The sequence below is a fragment of the Haliotis rufescens genome, unplaced genomic scaffold (genome assembly GCF_023055435.1).
Source record: "Haliotis rufescens isolate VD_foot unplaced genomic scaffold, xgHalRufe1.0.p SCAF_5, whole genome shotgun sequence".
Lineage (NCBI taxonomy): Eukaryota > Metazoa > Mollusca > Gastropoda > Lepetellida > Haliotidae > Haliotis > Haliotis rufescens.
The window spans coordinates 22,623,593-22,647,192 of NW_025964223.1; the positions used below are offsets into that span (position 1 = coordinate 22,623,593).

The 23,600-nt window shown below is 40.6% G+C and overlaps 2 protein-coding genes across 2 annotated transcripts in view; one reads left to right on the forward strand and one right to left on the reverse strand.

The window, feature by feature from the left end:
• Positions 1-4,463: 4,463 nt before the first annotated feature.
• Positions 4,464-5,441, reverse strand: LOC125373236 (probable G-protein coupled receptor 21). Its single transcript, XM_048384234.1, has one exon. It carries the CDS (start codon positions 5,439-5,441, stop codon positions 4,464-4,466), a length of 978 nt encoding a protein of 325 aa, XP_048240191.1.
• Positions 5,442-16,744: 11,303 nt separating this feature from the next.
• Positions 16,745-23,600, forward strand: part of LOC124112568 (phosphatidylinositol phosphatase PTPRQ-like) — a 40,008-nt gene continuing 33,152 nt past the window's right edge. The window contains exons 1-2 of the mRNA XM_048383686.1: positions 16,745-16,952; positions 17,924-17,981. Of these exons, the coding sequence (XP_048239643.1) occupies positions 16,890-16,952; positions 17,924-17,981 (121 nt within the window). The 5' untranslated portion in view covers positions 16,745-16,889. The remainder of the gene's footprint in view (positions 16,953-17,923; positions 17,982-23,600) is intronic.

Consider the following 23,600-nt stretch of genomic DNA (forward strand, 5'->3'; position numbering starts at 1 on the left):
TACAAGAGGCCATTGACATCCGTGTCAAAGGAGACCACAAGAAGCCATTGACATCAACGCCAAAGGAAACTACAAGAGGCCATTTGCATCTGCGTCAAAGGAGACTACAAGAAGCCATTGACATCAACGTCAAAGAAAACGACAAGAGCCCATTGACATCAGCGTCAAAGAAAACTACAAGAGGCCATTGACATCCGTGTCAAAGGAGACCACAAGAAGCCAATGACATCAACGCCAAAGAAAACTACAAGAGGCCATTGACATCTGCGTCAAAGGAGACTACAAGAAGCCATTGACATCAACGTCAAAGAAAACTACAAGAGGCCATCAACATCAGCGTCAAAGAAAACTACAAGAGGCCATCGACATCAGCGTCAAAGAAAACTACAAGAGGCCATTGACATCCGCGTCAAAATAAACTACAAGAGACCATTGACATCAGCGTCAAAGGAGACTACAAGAAGCCATTGACATCAACGTCAAAGAAAACTACAAGAAGACATTGACATCAACGTCAAAGGAGACTACAAGAGGCCATCGACATCAGCATCAAATGAGACTACAAGAGGCAATTGACATCGGTAGATACCAGCCAGTCATGAACCGTGACCAGCCTCGTGCTTGGGACTTACTGATTTATTTAATCTATTCATCTGTGCCACCACCCACCTATCTGTTGACCATTGACATCAGCGTCAAAGGAGACTACAAGAAGCCATTGACATCAACGTCAAAGAAAACTACAAGAGCCCATTGACATCAGCGTCAAAGAAAACTACAAGAAGCCATTGACATCAACGTCAAAGAAAACTACAAGAAGACATTGACATCAACGTCAAAGAAGACTACAAGAGGCCATCGACATCAGCATCAAAGGAGACTACAACGCCAAAGGAAACTACAAGAGGCCATTGACATCTGCGTCAAAGGAGACTACAAGAGGCCATCGACATCAGCATCAAATGAGACTACAAGAGGCAATTGACATCGGTAGATACCAGCCAGTCATGAACCGTGACCAGCCTCGTGCTTGGGACTTACTGATTTATTTAATCTATTCATCTGTGCCACCACCCACCTATCTGTTGACCATTGACATCAGCGTCAAAGGAGACTACAAGAAGCCATTGACATCAACGTCAAAGAAAACTACAAGAGCCCATTGACATCAGCGTCAAAGAAAACTACAAGAAGCCATTGACATCAACGTCAAAGAAAACTACAAGAAGACATTGACATCAACGTCAAAGAAGACTACAAGAGGCCATCGACATCAGCATCAAAGGACACTACAACGCCAAAGGAAACTACAAGAGGCCATTGACATCTGCGTCAAAGGAGACTACAAGAGGCCATCGACATCAGCATCAAATGAGACTACAAGAGGCAATTGACATCGGTAGATACCAGCCAGTCATGAACCGTGACCAGCCTCGTGCTTGGGACTTACTGATTTATTTAATCTATTCATCTGTGCCACCACCCACCTATCTGTTGCCTGTTGCCCTTTCCTAGGCTAGTTAATCCAGCTGGCTTCCATGTGTCCATTGCCAACTACCAATCAATAATCCCCGTGTCTCCCTTTGTCCATTGAAAATTGAACTCCTGGCTTCTATCTACCCATTTCTAATCGTTAATCAACGGTAATTAACTGTTGGCTTTCCTTGTTAATGTTTCCACCTCTGTTATCTGATTATTTTTGTTATTCTCAAATGTACATATATTTGCCCTCCGAATCCTTGTGGTCATTCATCTGATGAGTTGAGTGAGTGAGTTGGGTTTTTCACGCCGCTTTTAACAGTATTCCAGTTATATCGCGGCGTGTCAGCTTAATGTGGGAGGAAAGCCCGAAGTGATGCAGGTCTAAGACGTTTACCACTTCAATGAAACCCACGAGCACGGGTATGGTGCTGACAAACCTAGAAACATAATTGGGGCGAACAGGGATTCGAACCCACAATCAAAGATTTCTTGCGTGCCCAAGGGACGCAACTCTGCACTGCGAATCGCAGCACCCGTGCCCCCTCATCTGATGAAGGAGTAAGCATATACCCAGAAACGTTCCTCATAATAAAGAAGTTCCCATCCTTAAATTATAGAGAAATAGAGAAGGACCAATCCTTAAATTATAGAGAAATAGAGAAGGACAAATTGTTAAATTATAGAGAAATAGAGAAGGACCAATCCTTAAATTATAGAGAAATAGAGAAGGACCAATCCTTAAATGATAGAGAAATAGAGAAGGACCAATCCTTAAATTATAGAGAAATAGAGAAGGACCAATCCTTTAATTATAAAGAAATAGAGAAGGACCAATCCTTAAATTATAGAGAAATAAAGAAGGACCAATCCTTAAATTGTAGAGAAATAGAGAAGGAACATCGGGCTACGAAGAATCGCGGAATGTCTGTAAGTCCTTAGTTTTAGCCAGGGACGTTATTTATTCAACAGGTATATTTAATCCATAAATCCGGCATTACTTATTCAACTTTATTTTCAAATATTTGTAATACAATTCCCCATAGAATATGTTCATCATTCAACAATTTGTCTTATATTGAATATTCATCAAATAAGAATTGTTGAAACCAGAAAATATACACACATACACGCCCCTCTCTCTCTTATAGTAGAGTATTATAGTTTACCAGGAACACATTCTACAATCTACATTCTACAACCCAGGTTAGAAACAGCTTGTCAGCCAGTGTCTACATGCACCTTGGACTGTTTTCGAAATGTTTCACATTTTGCAATCTCTTCCACAAACCTTTTTCAGTCTTGAATCTCGTTTATTTGAAAGTTCCAATTCATACAATCACCTCGCTTGTAGTATTTACCGTATAAAGGTAAAGATAAGGTTCTAGCTCGACACAGAGTTGGCTTGAAAAGCAAAAACAACTTTACATGCTATGGATATCTTGAATGAAATGTTGCAGGTCCCAGGGAAACGTTCTTGAGTTAGTGAGTGAGTTTTAAAGTCCAGTTTTAGCAATGTTCCAGCAATATCACTGCATGATATCTTGAAGCATCGGCAGAAACCTTTGGTTTGATACAATACATGTCCCCCAAAATTAACTGATCGGTCCGTTATAACATGTGTGTATAGGCGTGGAACGTATCATCATGCACTGTCTACATTACACCTAAATGTTCTTAGATGGCAAAGAGACCGCCTCCGTGGTCTAGTGGTAGAGCGTCCGCCCGGAGAGCGGAAGGTCCGGGGTTCGATTCCCGGCCGCGTCATACCAAAAGACGTTAAAAGATGGTACTTGTTGTTACCCTGGCACTCGGCATTAAGGGGCTAAAACAAGGACTGGTCGGCTCGGAGCCAGTACACTGTGTCTGAGTGGGGTATTCATGTTAAACTGCGACATGGTATCTCAGTGTGCTAGCACTATAAATCAGCATCAGTCCGAACTAGTACAAGCAGCCACACACACCCACGTGTATGCACGTCGCTATATGTGCAAGTGCAATAATCTTGGACGCGACGTTAAACCCCATTTCACCTCACCTAGATGGCAAAGTGTGTGTAAGTCATGGTAATCACTCACTGGTTTTGCATCTGTTGGTGCTACGTCCTACACAACAGTTCAACGTGTCCACTAGGATTCCATTTTTATCAATGTAATTCGTTGTGATACCAGGGCTTTCGGGGCATACTAGATCCCCTGTATTCGTGTTTCGAAATACACAGTTGAGAGTGACCAGCAGCCAGTTTACTATTAGCTCTGTCATGGCTGACTTGACTTGATAATCGAATCCCAACCGTACTTCATTGTTTAATCTTTCCTCCACTGGTTTGTCTGTATTCATAGAGATTAATACACGAGTGTCTGTCAGATACCGTTCATCTTACAACAAGCGAAAGCGAGTTAGATACGCTTTGAAACAACTCATTTTGAGATAAATGATATATGACATGCAGTCATCTGTTTCTTGTACACCCTAATATTGCGCCATTTTAGCATCGAATCGATGTACATTTTGTCTTTTGTCATGATCACAGTGGCGCATTAATACGTAACACAACGGTCATTAGAAACGTCATCCGACGTACTGCTTACTACTCATAACTAAGGTGACCCTACACAAAAAAATATTCCGACATATCCGTGGATTATCAATGCAATGCACACTAGACACGACTAGATAACATTTATTCACACGCTAAAACCATAAAGTTTAACATACATAGAGAAATTCGACTGAAGCATGAGTACTTTATCAATGACTTACGATCAGGAAAGTAGTCCGTCATCAGTCCTTAAGTCATCACCATGGAGTAGCCAATCACGGGCCTGGAATTCCATCTCGCACATGTTTGATACCAGTTATATCAAATGGGTTTCTCAACGACAGTTGTGTAAAAAAATATCTTTCTTGTTGCCTTGATGTACCTGTAATTATATTATTATATATTTTGACCACATTACTCCCTGATACTTGTCTTCACACTTTTAATAAATTTCATTCCTGTTTCGAAAACGCGCCTCTCTGTGAATCTCAGCACGTCTCTGCCGCCGCACATATACTTTGCAGAACAAGCGCATGAGATGATCTCTGAAGGGCCTGTAGGTGACAGTATATATGATGACATTCCACAGACTGCTTGACAAAAGAGACACGGATGACACCTTACTAAGAACCCTTGGGACCTGTCCCCTTGACGACACCAGGCTCCACGTCACGCTGACGATGAAGGGAACGTACGAGAGACAGAAGACGCCAGCAGCTAACGTCACCATCAACGGGAATTTTGCGGTGTTCTCTTGAACGTCGGTCCCTACAGAATGAACACGTCGCTTTCCGCACTTCAGTTCTGCAGAGATCATGCAAGAACAGATGACGATGATGGCGAGGGTTAGGAGCGGGATGCCTACAGAGGCCACCACGGTCGATGTAGTGTCAAAGTCGACCAAACACATATGTAGATTGGAGTTGTAGTAAAAGTCCATATCAGGGAACACTATCATAAGAAACCTACCCACACTCAGAAGCACAGTGGTACCAATGGCAAGAAAGAACACTTTTGTCGTGACAAGTCTGGTGTAGGCTAGAGGTCTTGATATTGCTATGTACCGATCTATGACTGCAAGAGCTATGTTGAATATTGTCTGGCCTGTCAACAAAGTTGCAATACTGGACGCAACGCCTATCAAATGTTCAGAGTAGGCAAAGTGGTTGAGAAAGGCTGATGGCACGACAAAAGTCAAACAATAGACTCCAAGACAAAAGTCACATACTGCTCTGTAGGTTATGAGCCACAGTGTTGGCATATGTAGCTGTTTGGACAATCCTATTACCAGAACAATGGCACCATTGGTGGTCATCACGGCCACTGACACCAGGAGGTAGATGACACCAAGAATGACGTTATCTCCTTTCGCGACATCAGTTATATTATCAGTCTGATTTATTCCCTCCTGTTCATGCATCTGTGTTTGCGTCTTCGAACTTTATTAAATGTTTTACTCCTCATCAGTTAGTTCCGTATCATCGTATTCGGTCGGCATAACACTGAGTTCAAGTATAAAAAAACGTCAACAACAGACAATAACAAGTCTCGATTATCCACCGAAACAGATTCAAAATAGCAAAATAGCGATAAAAAGGAAATAGTCACGTATGTCACATGTAAAGATGGACTTGCCTCCGTGAACTGAGCTGGTGCAGGCTTAATTCCATCAGATGTTTTGTACGCTCATAGTCATTATCTGGTGCAAAGTGACAGTAAATTGGTATCCTTACTGTGAGAAGACAATAGCCCAGTTTCCCTCCAGAACATCAGCATGGGATCAGACTCAGATCGCGGACACGCCTCAAACACTTTTTGCGTCTCTTTCCCACTCACTCCGTTCTGCAGCTCAAACGCTGTAGTCCGCTCATATTCCTGACTTAGATTCCCCTTTCTCAGCAATACAGTTTTTTTTAAATACGCTGCATATAGGCAACGTACATATAACACTACAATCACATGTTCACAGCTTTAGTCATAGTTTCTGAAGAGCAAATCATCCAGGCGTTTCTTGTTAACGTCACATCCATTGACAGATGAAGAAAGCATATCTGCAACCCGTCGCACAATGACAGATCAGTGATACAAAAGGCCTTCGAGGAGTCGTCGTTTAATTACTGAAGGCAGTACCAATATAGATGGAGAGGCGGATAGAACGGATGTGTACTCATGGACCGGGGATGATTCAGAGGAAGTGGATTCTGGTGGCATGTGCCTCCAGCATCTTATGATGTGATGGATACGTTGACAAGTTATTATACTCATTAGACATGTATTAATGAATATGTTTTGTTCCTTCGGTGGGATATTATTCATTTCAGATTTGCAGAAAAAGACATCCAAATACAATGGTAAACTATTAAAACAAGGTTTTTGTGTTACAAAGCAACTTTAGCGCTCGCGTGATCAGTATACAGTAAAGTACGGTTATAACGAACTCAAAGGGACTACTCATTTTAGTTCGTTATAACCGTAGTTCGTTATTAGCATATATACAGCATAACTACAGCAAATAGTCGGGACCAAAAAGGTCAGTCCGTTATATCCGTCAGTTCGTTATAAGCGTGTTCGTTATAACCGCAGTTTATTGTACTTCAGTCAGATAATGGTATGTTGGTTTAATGTGTGAGAAAGCCTTATGATGTGACAAGTCGTAGGCGTTATATCAGTCTTATGTTCTAAGTGCATGGAGATGGAGCTGACAAACCAAGGATAATATGATGAGAGCGAAACTGCGATTGAAACCAGCGATCACCGGAGTCTGGCGCGACAAAGGGAGACAATTCGGCAGGGCGGTTAAGACGACCGTGTCAGTAGCAGTATAGCGAGTGAGTGAGTTGATTTGACCGCTTTTAATAGCTTTCCAGTAGTAGAAGTAGAAAAAGAACTATAATAGGTAGTAGTAGAAGAAGTAGTAGTAGTAGTAGAAGCAGCAAAATTTTCTTGCGTGCCCAAGGGACGCAACTCTGTTCAGCGAATTGCGGCCACAACTGGGCAACTCGTGCCCCCAGTAGTAGTAGTAGTAGTAGTAGTAGTAGTAGTAGTAGTAGGAGAAGAAGACTTTAGACGTTGGGTCTACAATTAACGTCAGCCTCTAATTGACGCCGGTCATATAAATATTCATAGCTACTTACTACTTCAAGTTTCCTACCATTCAATTACCATATTTCATACCTAAAAATGGGCCCGCCATTTTTAAAAACAATAAATTTGGTTTGGTCAATATTAACTTCCATACCCTATTGATCACAATAACCTTGTAAAACATTTTATATGTTCTGTAGACCAAGAATTGTATCTGAAACAACAATGAGATTATCAGAAAAAGAGAGAGCAATACTATGTCGACAGAAACGGATGATTAGCCGCTCACATTGCAGGCATGGGACGAGTTGCTGCAGGTTGATAGGTTGATTTGCACGCAAACTTCGTCCCAGTACTTCACATAGGAGTTCGATCGATGCCAGATCAGGAGAATAGGCAGGCCACTGCATTCTGGTGAACCCCTTTCGGTTGATGAAGTCAGTAACCACACGTACTTTTGAGGCCGAGCATTATTATCCTACAGTGTGGCACCAGGTCCAATGGCAGTCAAAGTGGCCGAAGAATCTCGTCGCTGCCGCGAATAACTGTCAGATTTACATTGACATGATAAAGTGGAGTTCTATGATTAAAACTCAAACCTCCCCATACCATCAGTGAGCCACCAGCAAACAGGTCACGTTCCCTGACTGGGACATCTTGAAACCGTTGTCCTCTGTGGCGAAACACTCCCACACGACCATCATTGACCTGAATGCATCAATTTGCGACCACTGCTGCCTATACCAGCGTAAATGAATTCGACACCATGCAAGACGGGCAGTTCTGTGTCGTACCGGTAGAGCAGGTCTTACGACTGGACGCCTGGAGTTGATACCGGCAGTTCATGATTGTTTGTGCTGTTGAAGTCGCAGTGCTCCTGCTGTTGCGAACCTTTGGCATAAAGCTGTCTGAATGAGATAACGGCCCTCAGCTCTTGTGGTTGATGTTGGTCTGCCTGAACGAGGTCGATCCTTGACTTCTCCATAGGTCTGGAACCTTTGCCACAAACGATGGATATCGGATGGTGTCCGTTGGAGCCGTCTGGCAACTTCTCTGATGGCTATTCCATCTCCATATAATTCCTTCTTCTGTCCACTTGGTTTAATGGTCGTCTTGGTGCCCTGGTGGTTAAACTAATTCAATGACAGGATTCAATAATGCCAACTTTTACACCCCTGTGTGCAGAACATCCACAGACATCATGGAAAGCATGTTCATTCTTGCAGTGATGCCTTTCTCCTTTTCCTGACTGACCTGACTTATATTTGCCAAATTTTAACCAAAAACTGATCTAGGGAGCAGTCTCCCAAACACAACCAAAAGTTCTGGCCAGTCAAAAATCATATTGGATTTGAATGCATAGGTTGTTCAGTGTTCGATCATCTTCCCGAGGCAAGTGAGTTAACTGACTATAAAAGTCCAGTTTCCACCCTTGTCGAACTAGGCTGGTATTATGGAGTTACATTTTGGCTGGACTAACGAGTCTTTGCATAGTCCAATCAAAATCTCGCAACGAAATCGAAATCCGGTTCGTAAACTGTCATGCAGTTTTCGGTCGATTGCAATATTTGCAAAGCATGTGCACCGCCAACTCGTTATCAACAGTTATTTTCCAAAACTTTTCATGTTTTTAATCAAGGTGTTCACGTGATTTGATGCACTTCGCGATGTAAGACCCGTTTTATCACAATATAGATCTTGATTATCGATCAGATCGTCTTGACTGGGCGCCGCCATTTTGTTTAAAGCAAATGCAAGTGATACGAGAGGTGGAATCTGATTGGTCCATAGGAGAGGCATAGAAGGGACATAACTCATAATAGCCACTGGTGGCGCTACGGTCGAGCCTAGAAATTCCAGCCTAGTTCGGCAAGGGTGGAAACTGGACTTTTAAAGTCAGTTAACTCTCTTGCCTAGGGAAGATGGTGTTCGATTTGTTACATACAACATTAAATTGCGAATTTATTTAAGGAAAGTTAGCTACGTGAATGTGGTATGGTTCAATATGTGGGTGTTCCACATGGTGTAGTTGCCTGAATTAGGGATGTTTCAGGTCACCGGACCTACGGTAAGTTTAAACGATTCATGAAAAAGTAATGAAGACCTTTTTGAGAAATCTTTGAAATTTTCTTCTGATAAACTAGAAGGTTTAATAGTCTTAAACGTTGATATGATATGTTGGAACAAAATGTGATTCATATTTTGTCCATAGCAGTAAATTCATTAAAAAAAAGATAAATCTTCAAACTTTGAACTCTTCTCCCCGGATACCATGAGGCCACACAAATCTGAGAGTAACTGTGTAGGACCATGATGTCATGTTCTTCTTTCTTCATGGAATGGAACTGACAATTACTGTAATTGAGGTATCCTTCAGTATTTGGAAATGTTAAATTTCATCTTATAGAAAGCAAAAACCAAAGAGAGCAGATAATTTATTCTTTGAAAGAATACCTAAAAGCAAACGTTTCTGTGGATAACACAACCAGGGAGCATCTATAGATAGCCTCTATAGATCTCCTTGCATAGCCACCCTGATACACCAAACAAGTTTACATTACGTACAGTTTTACGAACTTTCTGAAGCGATCTCAATGATTTTTTTCGGAATTCCAGCGATCACCTAAAACAAGCAATCTCATTTAAGTAAGATCTTAGTTATCACTAGCGCTAAGTAAAGATTTGAGGACATCCCATTCTGGGTCACGTCAGAACGATTTTTCGAGAACTTTGACCGATCAGTGAAATGTCTAACAAGGAGCCGACATTTTACAATCAGAAAGCAGCTTTCTTCTCGAGCTATACCACACTAGTTTCAAACTGGTGACTTCCATTCCAAGACTACACTTTGAAACATATTTTGACATAGTTATCGATTAAAATTTGATAGCTGAAAAAGAAAGAACATTCTTGAATGTCAAACAGATGACCTAGATCGTTTGGCTGTACTTCCCATGGGCTATGCAAAGTTTCCATCGTTCACCCATTAATTTTGACGGAATAAGTCGTGCAGCCGGTAATTGTCGTCCGGAATACATCGTGTTAACTTTTTCGAAGTTGCGTGATTATAAAACACATTCCGGCTGTGACTGTCCCGATCAAGTTAGCGACGCTCTTATTGGTCGGATAAAAGATCGTTCTGTCATGACCCGTAATGGGATGTGATCAGATCTTTGTTAAGCGGGAGTGAGAACTAAGATGTGATTTTACTGAGATTGCTGAAACAAATCAAATCCTGTTACCTCGAATCCGAATGTCTCGAAAACATTTTTGTTTCGAAACTAATTTCTCAAGCGCAGTCTCTCTGTCATCTCACGATGGTTCTTCATCTTTAGCCTAGTTAGCACATTCGCTTTCTAAACGAAAGCTTATTTTAAACAAGCACAACAAAACGGTTACTAACTTTGACATTTCACATGCGATAGGAATATAGCATTACGTAGTACAAACGCTTCAATAGAAACTGCTATTTTCATGCAATGCAGCCTCCGTGATCCTGTGCATGAAGCGGCTGCCCTGAGAGCACACATGTAGTCAATAGTTCGATCATACGCGTCATACCTAAAGACGTTAAAATATTGTATTTGTTGCTTTCCTGATTGGCGCTCGGCAATAAGTCAAGAAAACAAAGACTGGTCGCGTCGGAGTCAGTATACGATGGGTATCTGTTAGTCTGTCTTACAGACCCCGATACAAATATATATAAAATACAGCCCATGCAAGTCTATAGTGTTTGGCAAGTCTAGATCACTGCAGTATCAGGAAAATGAAGAGAGTCACTGGGCTCCTTTTTATTAATTTTTTATTATGACAACTGAACAACTGTTTATTTTCTGTACGATATGTTCATTTCAGAGACTAGATGTTAATCTAGGTATCCGTATTAACCCGCGAAATGGTATCTCAGTGGGCTTAGCACTATTAAACCGGCATTGGTCCGAACAAGCATACAAACGGCCGTGTTTTCCCCGTTCTTGCTGTAATTGGGGTCAAACTGCTTCCTCATATTTTGTTTGTTGTCGATGTCTCACTGTATTCGTTCAGATATCATTACACCACCTTCAACACTCAAGAGACCGCCTCCGTGGTCTAGTGGTAGAGCGTCCGCCCGGAGAGCGGAAGGTCCAGGGTTCGATCCCCGGCCGCGTCATACCAAAAGACGTTAAAAGATGGTACTTGTTGTTACCCTGTCTGGCGTTCGGCATTAAGGGGCTAAAACATGGACTGGTCGGCTCGGAGTCAGTACACTGTGTCTGAGTGGGGTATTTATGTTAAACTGCGGCATGGTATCTCAGTGAGCTAGCACTATAAATCGACATCAGTCCGGACTAGTACACGCAGCCACACAAACACATACACGTACATGCACGTCGCTATATAAGTGCAATAATCTTGGACGCGACGTTAAACCCAATTTCACCTCACCTCAACACTCAAGCGTTTGTATTCAAGGGAGACAAGTCTACTCTGCCTGTGATATCCGTACGCTACTATATCCAGTGCAAGGGGACAAGCTTACATGAAAATTGGGCCCTATAATGACACAAAGACCTAACTATTATCGATAGATCCTATGTAGACTACATGGGCACTATATGGACGACATAAGCACTGGGGTGGTGGGGTAGCCAAGTGGTTAAAGCGTTCGCTTCTCAAGCCGAAAATCCGGGTTCGATTCCCCTCATGGGCAAAATGTGTGAAGCCCATTTCTGGTGTCTCCCGCTGTGATATTGCTGGAATATTGCTAAATGCGGCGTAAAACCATACTCACTCTCCCACATGGATACTATGCACACTACCTTGGCACTATTTACTCGGAAGAAGATACACTACCTGCGCACTGTATACACAACATGGACGCGTTATACACTACATGATCACTACATGTATATTAGCTACATGGACATATGGAATTATATACATCACATGTACATGGACAATATTTCCATCTTTCCCAGATGGACACCATGTGCACGACATGGACATTACATACACACATATGGAATTATATACAAGACATGTACATGGACAATATTTCCATCTTTCCCAGATGGACACCATGTGCACGACATGGACATTACATACACACATATGGAATTATATACATCACATGTACATGGACAATATTTCCATCTTTCCCAGATGGACACCACGTGCACGACATGGACATTACATACACACATATGGAATTTTATACATCACATGTACATGGACAATATTTCCATCTTTCCCAGATGGACACCATGTACACGTCTTGGACATTACATACACACTGGATACTCACATAGACACTATGTAAACTACATGGACACTTTATACACTACATGGACAGTAGATACACAGACGGACACTGAAGACTCAGATTGACACTATGTACACTGCAAGGACACTTTATACACTACATGGACAGTAGATACACAGATGGACACCGGAAACTCAAATGGACACTGAATACACAGATAGACACTATGTACACGACAAGGACACTTTATACACTACATGGACAGTAGATACACAGACGGACACTGAATGCTCAGATAGACACTATTTACACTGCAAGGACACTTTATACACTTCATGGACAGTAGATACACAGACGGACACTGAATACACAATTGGACACTGAATACTCAGATAGACACTATGTACAGCACAAGGACACCTTATACACTACACGGGCGCCATGAGAACTACATAGACACAATATACTATATTTTAACCTGCGATATGGTATCTAAGTGGCTTTGCACTATTAAACCGGCATTGGTTCAAACAAGCATACAAAAACCGTGTATGGATTTCGCTATTTCACAATAACCTTCACCTCACCTACAAGGCTTCAGTTATGTCAAGATGACATGCGGCCCACCCGTCTACGTGCTGTGGAAGCACGCAGGATATCAATCAAATCGACCGAAAGACCCACCGTCAAGATTTCTGGTATTCTACCCGTGATTGCCTGACAAGTATAACTTAATTATTTATGGCCCGCTCTTATCAGCGTGACCCACCTGAATGTACAATGATTCAGGATATGTGTGACCAAAGAACGCGCCTGCCCCAGAATCTTCCCTGTGTACACATTCCACACAATATTGATTTTCAAGATGGCCGCCCCTATGCGTTACGGCCTGTGATATGCGTACATATTTAAAGGGCAAGTAAAGTCAACATAGCAACTTTGCAGATTTTAATACTTTAGGGCTTACTTAATCACAAATGCTTGATCAAAATTAAATTTAAAAAACGGAAGTAGCGTAAAACAGTCCGTAAGAAACGACAGGTGAAATCAGCCCCCAAACAAAACATTCCGCCAGTTGGGGGAATCCCCTAAGTGGGGTGAACACGGGTTCTCGGTGTTTGACGGCCTGCGCAATGTCGACCATCATGATGATCGGGCCGACGCCCAGTCTGCCTGCTTCTTACTCAGATTTTCTAAAACATTGCATCTATTTGTTTTCGTCTGCTCATCCATTTGATTATGTCACCTTAGTACATACGGTACCACACTGAAGATGCCTACTGTTGTTTACTCAGGGGATTATTGTGTGGAGTAGGCATGAATAGGAGTGGATATAAACACCATATAGACTACATGGGCACTACATAGACTACATGGGCACTATATACACTACTTTGGCACTATCAACACAACAGGGGCACTATATAGATAAAACCTCTGTCCAAAACACAGTCGATTGCACGATTCCGACTATGTCAAAAGCACGTGATGTGGAATCGCTTTCAAATAGTGATGATACCAGGTGTTCGCGAAAAGATGTGCGAATCCCGACCCGACGGTGGCACCCGTCACAAACACATTCAAAAGCAAGTCAATTGTTCACCTAAAAAGACACGGGAACATATGGTACAAGTCAAAATAGGGAATTGCATCACTGTTGCGTCACACTTGAAAATGTCCTCACATTTAACATTTTGAAAGTTTTACTGAGGCCGGGAATGTTGAAACCTTGATCAAACACATTCCGAACAAGAGTCGTTTGACGCTCTTTGAAGTCTTGGTAGAATAGCATGCTCGATTGTACCTCAAAGGTTGTGAAACGTAGACACCAAGGGCTGGAATATTGCTCGACATAAAGGGAAAATTGACTATGGGAACGTTGAAGTCATCCCTCTTGTCATACAGTCTTGTTGAGTGTTTTGTCACTTGGAATCTTTATGCATAGATATGAAACAGATAAAGCGGTCTCACTGGTCTCCTAGTTCTAGTTCGGGTGGGTAAATCAGAGGAAGGGATTCGGCTATTTAATGGTTATTGAACGATTTATGATCATCGCTATACCTGAAGCTTAAGTTAAAGTTCTTGGCCAAATTACCTTCTTTGACATTGTCAATCCGAGCAGAAAGTTTGAATCAAATGCATAAAGACACAGATCAGCAAGAAGGGGAGTGTAACTGGTGCTCATGGGGATTCCGACTTCCCGTCAGAATGTCTTTCCCCAAAGTCCAGCATTTCACATATCGCTTTCTCAGTAAACTTCCGATGACATTTCCTTTCATGTTTGACAAATTGATGTGAACCTCTGAAGATAGATATGTTTTACATATGGACATTGTGTGTAGCCAATTTATTGTGCCCCCATCGTAATGTTGCTGTGATACTAACATGGGCATAAAATCCCACTCACTTAAAAGCCTACCCGAAACTCAGTCACTCAATGTCCCTCGTAGGGATTCCGGGTTAGAATGGTCGAGAGAACTGACGGAACAGGACCAGAAAGAGGGGTCATTTCACGACGTTTCATTCATTAACAATAGCTTTTATCATGTGTACGCTTGCACTCATCTTTGAACAGTTCTTTTAGTTACCCATGTCTTCCAGCATTGGGTCTCTGAATGTTGAAGTGAGTTCCTTAAAGTTCTTCAGGCCTTGGGTATGTGTGGAGCTGCGTGAATCACGATAGATAAGATAAATTGCTTTTCGTTTATTTCCTCAGTACTTTAACAAGCTAACTGTCTTAAATATCCGTTTGTTTTTTATGTGATACAAATTGCGAATAATCAAATATCATTCGTACATTTGACGAAACGTCTGCAGGGTCTAGAATGACCACACACAGGAAATCTATCTCTTATAACATATGAAATATGCACAATAAAATGTTATTATTTAGCATGGTAACGAACGGTTGACAGTCAACAATCTCTCTCGTATGCATGTCATTCATGTTTTTCCTTGTATGCATAGGATGGTTTGGTTTGGTTTATTGTTTAACGCGCACTCAGCAATATTCCAGCTATATGACGGCGGTGTATGCATAGGATGGAAATGACACATTTCAGCGAAATATTGTCGTCATGCAATACATGATTTTGATAGGATCAGAGAAAGAACTGCGAATACTTTAAACACAGGTCATTTGTTTCACATGTTTATTATTTTTCAAAGCTCTGGTAAGTGAGTGAACGTCATTATCAGTAATGTTTCACGTGCATACATATACTCTTCTGTGCAACTGGGTAAGGTTTAGTAAACATGACATGCCTCGATTGCTTTTAATATGTACATTATTCCAGAATCAGCCCAGTCTATTCCATAATTAATAGAAGTCTATGCTAAAAGCAGAGCCCATTGTTCGATTCCGACTATATCATAAACGTACGTATATGAATCACTTTCAAAATAGTGATACTACCAAGTGTTCGCGAAAGGGTGTGCAGTACTTTGATACTTTGATCAGATTGTAGGGCTTGATACCTGATACAGGATACCCGACAGATATTATTGTGAAATTGTATCGCGTTTATCAAGTAGCGACAACAATGCAAGGACGTGATAATATGTCGGTGTATTTTGCTCTTCAGTTTGATTGATAAGCAACACTCCCACGTTAAGCCACAGTCACTGACTGTTACTAGGCCGAACGTTAAATATTTATATGTGAGACATTCAAAGTGTAAATAGTATCTTGTATCAATACGTTAACTGTAAGTGTTAATTTGATGTCCAGCCAGGCATCGTTCAGGGACAGATTATTTGATTTCTTAAAGTGAATTTCCCTGAACATTCTTGTCAATTTCAGGAATAATGGATGGATAAATAGGTTTAATAGGAACTTATTCTGTATTAACAAAAAGGTAATAATAAAAGGTAGTTATTCAGGAAACAGCAAACAATTTGTTGCTGGTCCCCATTTAAATACGTTGTACTGCAAGACATCCTACCGCATGTAAACCTCTCCAAACCAATGGTTAGATGTGGTTTGTACACACATAACACACATAACACTTGTGAGTGAGTGAGTGAGTAAGGCTTTACGGCGCTTTTAGCAATATTCCAGCAATATCACCAGAAATGGGCTTCACACAATGTACCCATGTCGGGAATCGAACCCGGGTCTTAGGCGTGACGAGCGAACGCTTTAACCACTAGACTACCCGACCGCCCCTGTCTTCTTGTGAAATACACCAGGCTGCACATGGCGCCTCGCAAAACAATGTCATTTTCCATAGTGGTCAAAATATTGCAGACAAGGCTTAGCAATATAAGAAATTTCTTTATGCTAGAATTTTACAATCACATTTCCACTTTGCATATAACGACATCTAATGCTATATTTATAACCTCTTGGTCATCCGATCACCCACACTTCTCTATCGATGGACGGCAGCCTCAAACACAATCACCAGCTTATCAGCAGTTGACATGGCCTACATTGCCCGGCGTCGGCCTGGTCAAGCAGTGTAAATCTCCGCTCTGTAAAAGTCCTTGTCAGACCTCACATATACACCTGGCCCCAGTCTCGGGAAGCATTTATTCACAATGGACATATTTGTAGGATGGTGTTTCATGTTGGCTGCATTCAGTATCGGGTCTGTACTTCCGGTGAGTGTTTAGATCACGCGTTAACTTTCTTTTCATGCGAGACCGTGAAGGTACCCCACATGATCGCATTATCTCTTTTCATGTACACTTGTCTGCTTGGGGAATGGGTCTCAGTCGTCTAAGACCCCATAACTCGTGTGAAGTTGCGACTGTTATGTGTGTCTCTGATCGTGGGTTTAATCCCGTTCGACGTGGTTTTATTTTAGGTTTAGTGGAATATTGCTGAATGCTGCGTTCAACCACAAACACACCATCATGGATATCATGTCAAACAGACCCTACCCTTATGTGCTCGGCTTAGGTCTTTCTAATAGTCATGTGTCGTCTCAGTGTTTCTGTTTATCAACATCCTCGGTGGTGTAGTGGATAGAACGTCTGCCTTAGAGAGTGGATGCTCGGTTGCTCGATGCCCTAGCCGCACCATACCAAAATACTTGTTGTTGCCCGGCATTCGGGTGACAATAGGAGGACGTAGGTGCGGAGAAGCATCTTAACTACCTCATTGTAGCACAGTGGGCTAGCATTATAAACAGGCATGAGTCGGGACTTGTACAATCAGCCCCCCCACCCCCCCACCCCCCACCCCCCCACACACACACACAAACACACACGTCACAATGTGAAATAATATTGAACGCGACGCCTCACCTCACCCATACACCTACATTGTATACCATTATTGTGTATTTCAGATTTCGACTACAGAATATTTAGACAACATGTGAACACTACGTGGTCACTGTTTTCACAGATGGACAACACATACACATAGTAGTAGTGGACAGAGCGTCTGCCTTAGAGAGTGGAAGCTCGGTTGTTCGGTGCCCTAGCCGTACCATACCAAAATACTTGTTGTTACCCTGCCTGGTGCTCCCGTCGCAATGTGAAATAATATTGAACGCGACGCCTCACCTCACCTCACCTCACCTCACCCATACACCTACATTGTATACCATTAATGTGTATTTCAGATTTCGACCACAGAGTTGTCTACAACAGAAGCAGCAACTACCTCGACGCCAGAGTTTGGTATGTCTTGGCCTAAGAAAAGCTTTCAAAAGGTTTATGGGAGACATGTGGAGTACAACTGTTCATGTGGAGTGTAACTTGTCAGATTAATTAAAGTTGTTGAGAGCAAAATATACATATATCTTGCGTCCTTGCAATGTTGTCGCTGCTTAAGTTAGGCAGCACAATTACACAAATAATTTCTATAAGGCATCCTGTTTCGGGTCTTCAATCCCTGGAAGTGGGTGACAGTTAACATTATCATCTGATCAATGTATCTAAGTATTGCACATCCTTTCGCGAACACTTGGTCTCATTACTGCTTTGATACAAAATAAAATGCTCTTAGCATATATTTCTTATGGTTGTGGAAGGGGTTTGTTGCATATAAGTTTTATTAATGTCATTTATTGACGGGTTGTGGAAACTGTTCATCCATAAGTGTACAAAGACACTCTTTGTGAATATTTACCAGTACTCGTATGCTAGATGTTTTCGCCGTTCTTGTATAGTTGTCAAATTAGTTTTCAGGAACGCATTACACACAGTAATATATATCTAAAATAGAGCCCGGTGATTGAGCTTGATAAACTGATCTTCCAATCCTGAGCAGTATGCATCCTGGCCCTTTTATTGTCCTATAGATTACCATACAGATTATATACACGCCCCCTGGCTATCTAATGTGATATAAACGCAAAATATATATGCATCAAATCCCTTTTAATAATCAGTAATATCTCCATTGTACGATTCCGACTTATCAGAAGGAAGTGCTTATGAATTTTAAATAGTGATGACACCAGGTGTTCGCGAAAAGATGAGCAAAAAATGATGATTTGTTCCGTCGAGATGATCATTCATATTCGAGATGAATACACGAAAATTATGCATTAGACATATTCAAATATAATGCTATTATTTACAAACAAACCCCGATTCAATATTTGCTAACAGGTAATTCATGCTGACTTATTTTTTAGTCCCGGGTAAAGTCAACAATTTGAAGACCACAGTGACGACATCCTCGTCTCTTGGTCTTTCGTGGACGGCATCAACAAGTGATGTCCCATTCAACCAGTACATCGTCTTCACAAGCAAGGGAGGCGAATGTTTAAAAGCAGTCTACATCCCCTGCCTTCCAAATGATAGTATATATGCAGCTGTAAGTGAATTCAGAGATTGGCTATATCACACATGTAGTCACATTACCCTTTTGGGAACCGAGTTTTCATTTTTTCATTTACTGATCCAACATTCCACAAAATAGCAGAAGCATTAACAAAACAATTTCTGAACTACCGCAGGACAATTTTTGTGATAACCTTTAAAGCTGTCTATAAGTGGATCAGCTAGTACATATTATTCCCTCTAAAAAAAGTAATCCTAATATTATTATCTCACTTTCTGGTCGCAAATTGCTACTGAAATACTGCTGCGAGATAATGATATATTTGTCACCTCACTGACCTATTAAAACATTTTATATTGTTCCTTCTTGAATACACACAGTGACAGCAGGTTAAATGCGGTCCCCTTGTGTCCGGAAACCTCGTTCTCTACACGACTAATTTTTTAAAATGTATTTATACATATATGACGTTACTTCGTCAAAATGATTAATTTATCTGAATATGTCATAACTCGGACGATTAGGGTACCGTCCTTATTAAAGGGTGTTCTCTTTTTCATATTCATTGAGAGACAAACCAATTGATATTCCGTGGGTCTAGGATTTAAGAACAACAACATTTGTTCCAGAAAATTAAAGTGCTCTCTGGACAAATTGTATGTCATGACACAGATAAAATGGGATGAAAAGAATAAATTGATGTTCTCGTTCTACCGGACAACATTACATGACTTCAAGCCCTCCCTCTTCCCGGTGAATGTTTAATTGCCCGTTCCTAAAATGTAAAGCTTGTGTTTTGTGTTTTCCCTTATCGTGCTGTCTCCAGGCCACCTGCAATACCCTTAGCGCGGGCACGCCTGCAACATATGATGAATGCCATGGTGACATGACTTACAACGTGACTGACCTGGACTCGAACACAGACTACGTTGTTAGTGTCGCTGCTGCAGCAAATTTCACAGTAGGGGAAAACTCAACGCTCAAAGAGAAGACTCATATTGGAAGTACGTATTGCAATTTATTATATACAGTGGTTATTCCATACAAATATCACTACAATGTCTCTTGGTACAATGAGGTAACAATCATGACCATGGCCGTCCGAAAAACTTGAGGGGATTTTTAAATTACTAAATTACAATCAAACTCACTGACTGAATAACATTTGAACAGTTGCTAAAACTAGCTTCAATCTTCGCCCCAATGATATATTAATTTGATACTGGTGAGATAAATTCACGGCAGTTGTATATGGCCGACATTAAGATCTTTGTTCGTCTTTTCAGTAGAGTTCTGTTAATATCACCCATATATCATGGATATAAGTGAAATTATTTTCACTAATTCTCACTGTGCATTACATTTTTTGGTGCATGATGATTGTCAAGATCGTTTCAATTGTTACATTTTTTTCATTGTTTGAGAAGAGGAACGTGGTATCGTATGAGCACATTGTCGCAAATAACTGAAGATTCACCAAGGCTCGGAACTTACAAAATGAATTCACTCGGGACATAAACTCCGTAATATATTGTAGTTCTAAGGTAGTCTCTAAGTAACTGAAATACATGTATTGCTAAACTCGTTAAACGCCAACGCAATACAAAATACAAGTTCTAGTATGTGATTAGCTATATAAAACAGAATATATGATCAAATGTTGAACTCCTTAAATCCTATGCAGTTAGATATTGCTAGCATCAATGGTTGCTATGGATTTCTACCGTCTCACAGTAACACTACGTATTACCATCCAGTTCCAGCAGCGCCGACCAACATCCGGGGAACTGCTCAGAACCAGTCCGCCATCTTGGTTGAATGGGACGTTCCCTCCCACAATGCCGGGCCTATGTGGTACAACCTTACGGTTCTAATCGAATTCGACAGGACGTCTGGCGGATTCATCGCAAATCGTTACTACAACGTTGAAGGTTCGATCTGGTATCTTTCATTTGACCAGTTTACATTGTTTGGGGAACATGTGACTTTAACAACCGGGTCGCCCAGTCGAATGTGCAAAATTGCGTTACTTTAGGCGTGTTGAAAACATATGACCGTGGTTCGAATCCGTTGTTATATTTCTAGGCTTGTCAGAAACATGCCTGTTACGACGTAAATTGTAATTAAAAAGGTAAATTGTAATACTTGCAGCAAATTGTAATAAATTTGACGTAAATTGTAATAACAACGTAAATTGTAATAATATTTGACGTAAATTGTAATACGCAAATTGTAATAAAATTTGACGTAAATTGTAATAATCTCTACTTGCGGTAAAATGTAATAAATTCTTACGTAAATTGTAATAACCTTACTACCGTAGTGTCCAAGACGCCAATTGACTAGAAATGATCTTTGTCAGTTGAGCTTGCGTTTCACATGTACAATTCGAGAAATACTGTGTATGATGACAAACGTACAAAACTGTTTAGTTAGGGATGGTTGGTATAGGCTTTATCGTACAATCGTCATTAAAGGGTGGTATCAACATCGATAAATTTAAATGACTGAAAGATCCATCCTCGGGTTCAAAATGATGGGTTACACAACCGTATATTCGACAAATAACTTAATTGTGACATATTGTTCAATACTCTTATAAGGCTATTCAAGATGTTTTTTTGCATGACTTGCTTCAACAGTACATTGCCCAGTTCGACACGACTGAACGAGTGATGACGAAGGGTACAAACACAGGCTGGTCAACCAGTGTGTCGATTTGCAGTGGAAACGCAATACGAGTTGATAAGGAGTACATGATCCTTTTCTTGAAACAAACGAGGGAATTTAATCATATTTATACAATTCATTTTATTTTGACGAAGAATTCAAATACAACAAATGAGTTGACAGATCCCGTGCATACACAAATAACATCCGGTATCTTCGGAGAACTCTTGTACAGTTTCAAAGAGTATACGAATTATCATAAATTTCTTGCAATCAATTGCTGAAATATATCTGCTTGTATCCAAATAGAAAGGAATTGGAAATTTATAATGAAAATATGTTTGTCACTAAAGTAAATTTTCTCTTTGACCTTGAAACGTACTTGAAGATCATTAAACTCGACAATCGTTGGTGGATTGCGCCAAGAAACCTTGATACGAAATATATACATACAATAATCCCCTGAAAACATAACCTCCTCTGAAAGATTAAGAGGATTAAAGTAATTTGGGCTAACATCAAGCACTGTAATAACATACTCTCTTAAAATTTCAATGAAATGACTGGTGACTTACCAAAAAGTCAAATTATATTTTGCTCAAATTGTTTTTACCTAGTTCTAATTGCCTACCCTTATCACTTTTTTTTCTGAAATTGAGTTAAAACTTCTAAATTTGAGACTGCAATATAAATTTATGTCTTCAGAGGGTATTTCATAAACTATGTAACAACTGTTTTACCCCTTTTCAAATTTGATTTCATGCTGAATCGCTCTTTTCATCTACTGCTAACACACTTTAAATGCAAGGAAAGCATCCCAAACATATGTTTTTATATATAAATACATTGTGTTGATAACCACGTACTTAACCTACAGAAATAACACTCCAGTGAGTTTATATATATACAACAATGTTCGATATATCAAGTTTCAAAAAGTTCTCACACCCCAAACTAAGTCATATTTAATGACGATTGTACGATAAACCCTGTACCAACCCTGACAAGGATAGGTTCTAGTCATTTAACGCCTTTGACACTAAACTTATAAGGTTATTACAATTTACGTCAAAAGTTATTACATTTTACCGCAAGTTGAGATTATTACAATTTACGTCAATTTTTATTACAATTTGCGTATTACAATTTACGTCAAATTGTATTACAATTTACATTGATATTACAATTTACGTCAAAATTATTACAATTTGCTGTAAGTATTACAATTTACCTTTTTATTACAATTTACGTCGTAACAATGCCTCTACTCGTGTGTTTCACTAAACTGGCAACAACGTCTAAGAACTACTTTCTTCCCAGATCAAGTTGACACGATTGGGTTATAACCGAAATAATGTTCAAAGCGGCGTTAAATCAAAGGGAACTAGCTATACAATTTGGTTCCTATTTTGATGCTTAGATCAAGATGTCATAATTAGAACTATGTGAGAAACTGCGACGTCTCGGTTTAATTAAGTAAATATTCAATTCTTTATTGATAGTATTAACACACTTTCAACTAGCTTTAGCCTGGTGACTTAAATGAAGTTGACTGGGACTGCCAATTATCTGACTCTACTCTTCCTTTAAGTCTCTCATCTGAACAACTGAGGCACCGCAACCTGAATGGTTCAAGCCGCTGGTTGGCCTGTTATTTATCTCGGTGGCCCGAGTGATGAAGTATCTGTTATCAGTCAAGATGGCTTTACCTCCCTTCAAAACGTTCACAACTGTGCCAATGCAACACTCATCGTCTTTATGTTGTGAGCAATGAATGCCACAGTGACAGTTAAAAGTCTGTTTTCCATTGTGATACGGAGTGTCCGTTTGTGCTGCAG

Excerpts from the sequence above, each read along its gene's own strand:
- LOC125373236 (XM_048384234.1), bottom strand. The coding sequence starts at position 5,441 with ATGCATGAACAGGAGGGAATAAATCAGACTGATAATATAACTGATGTC.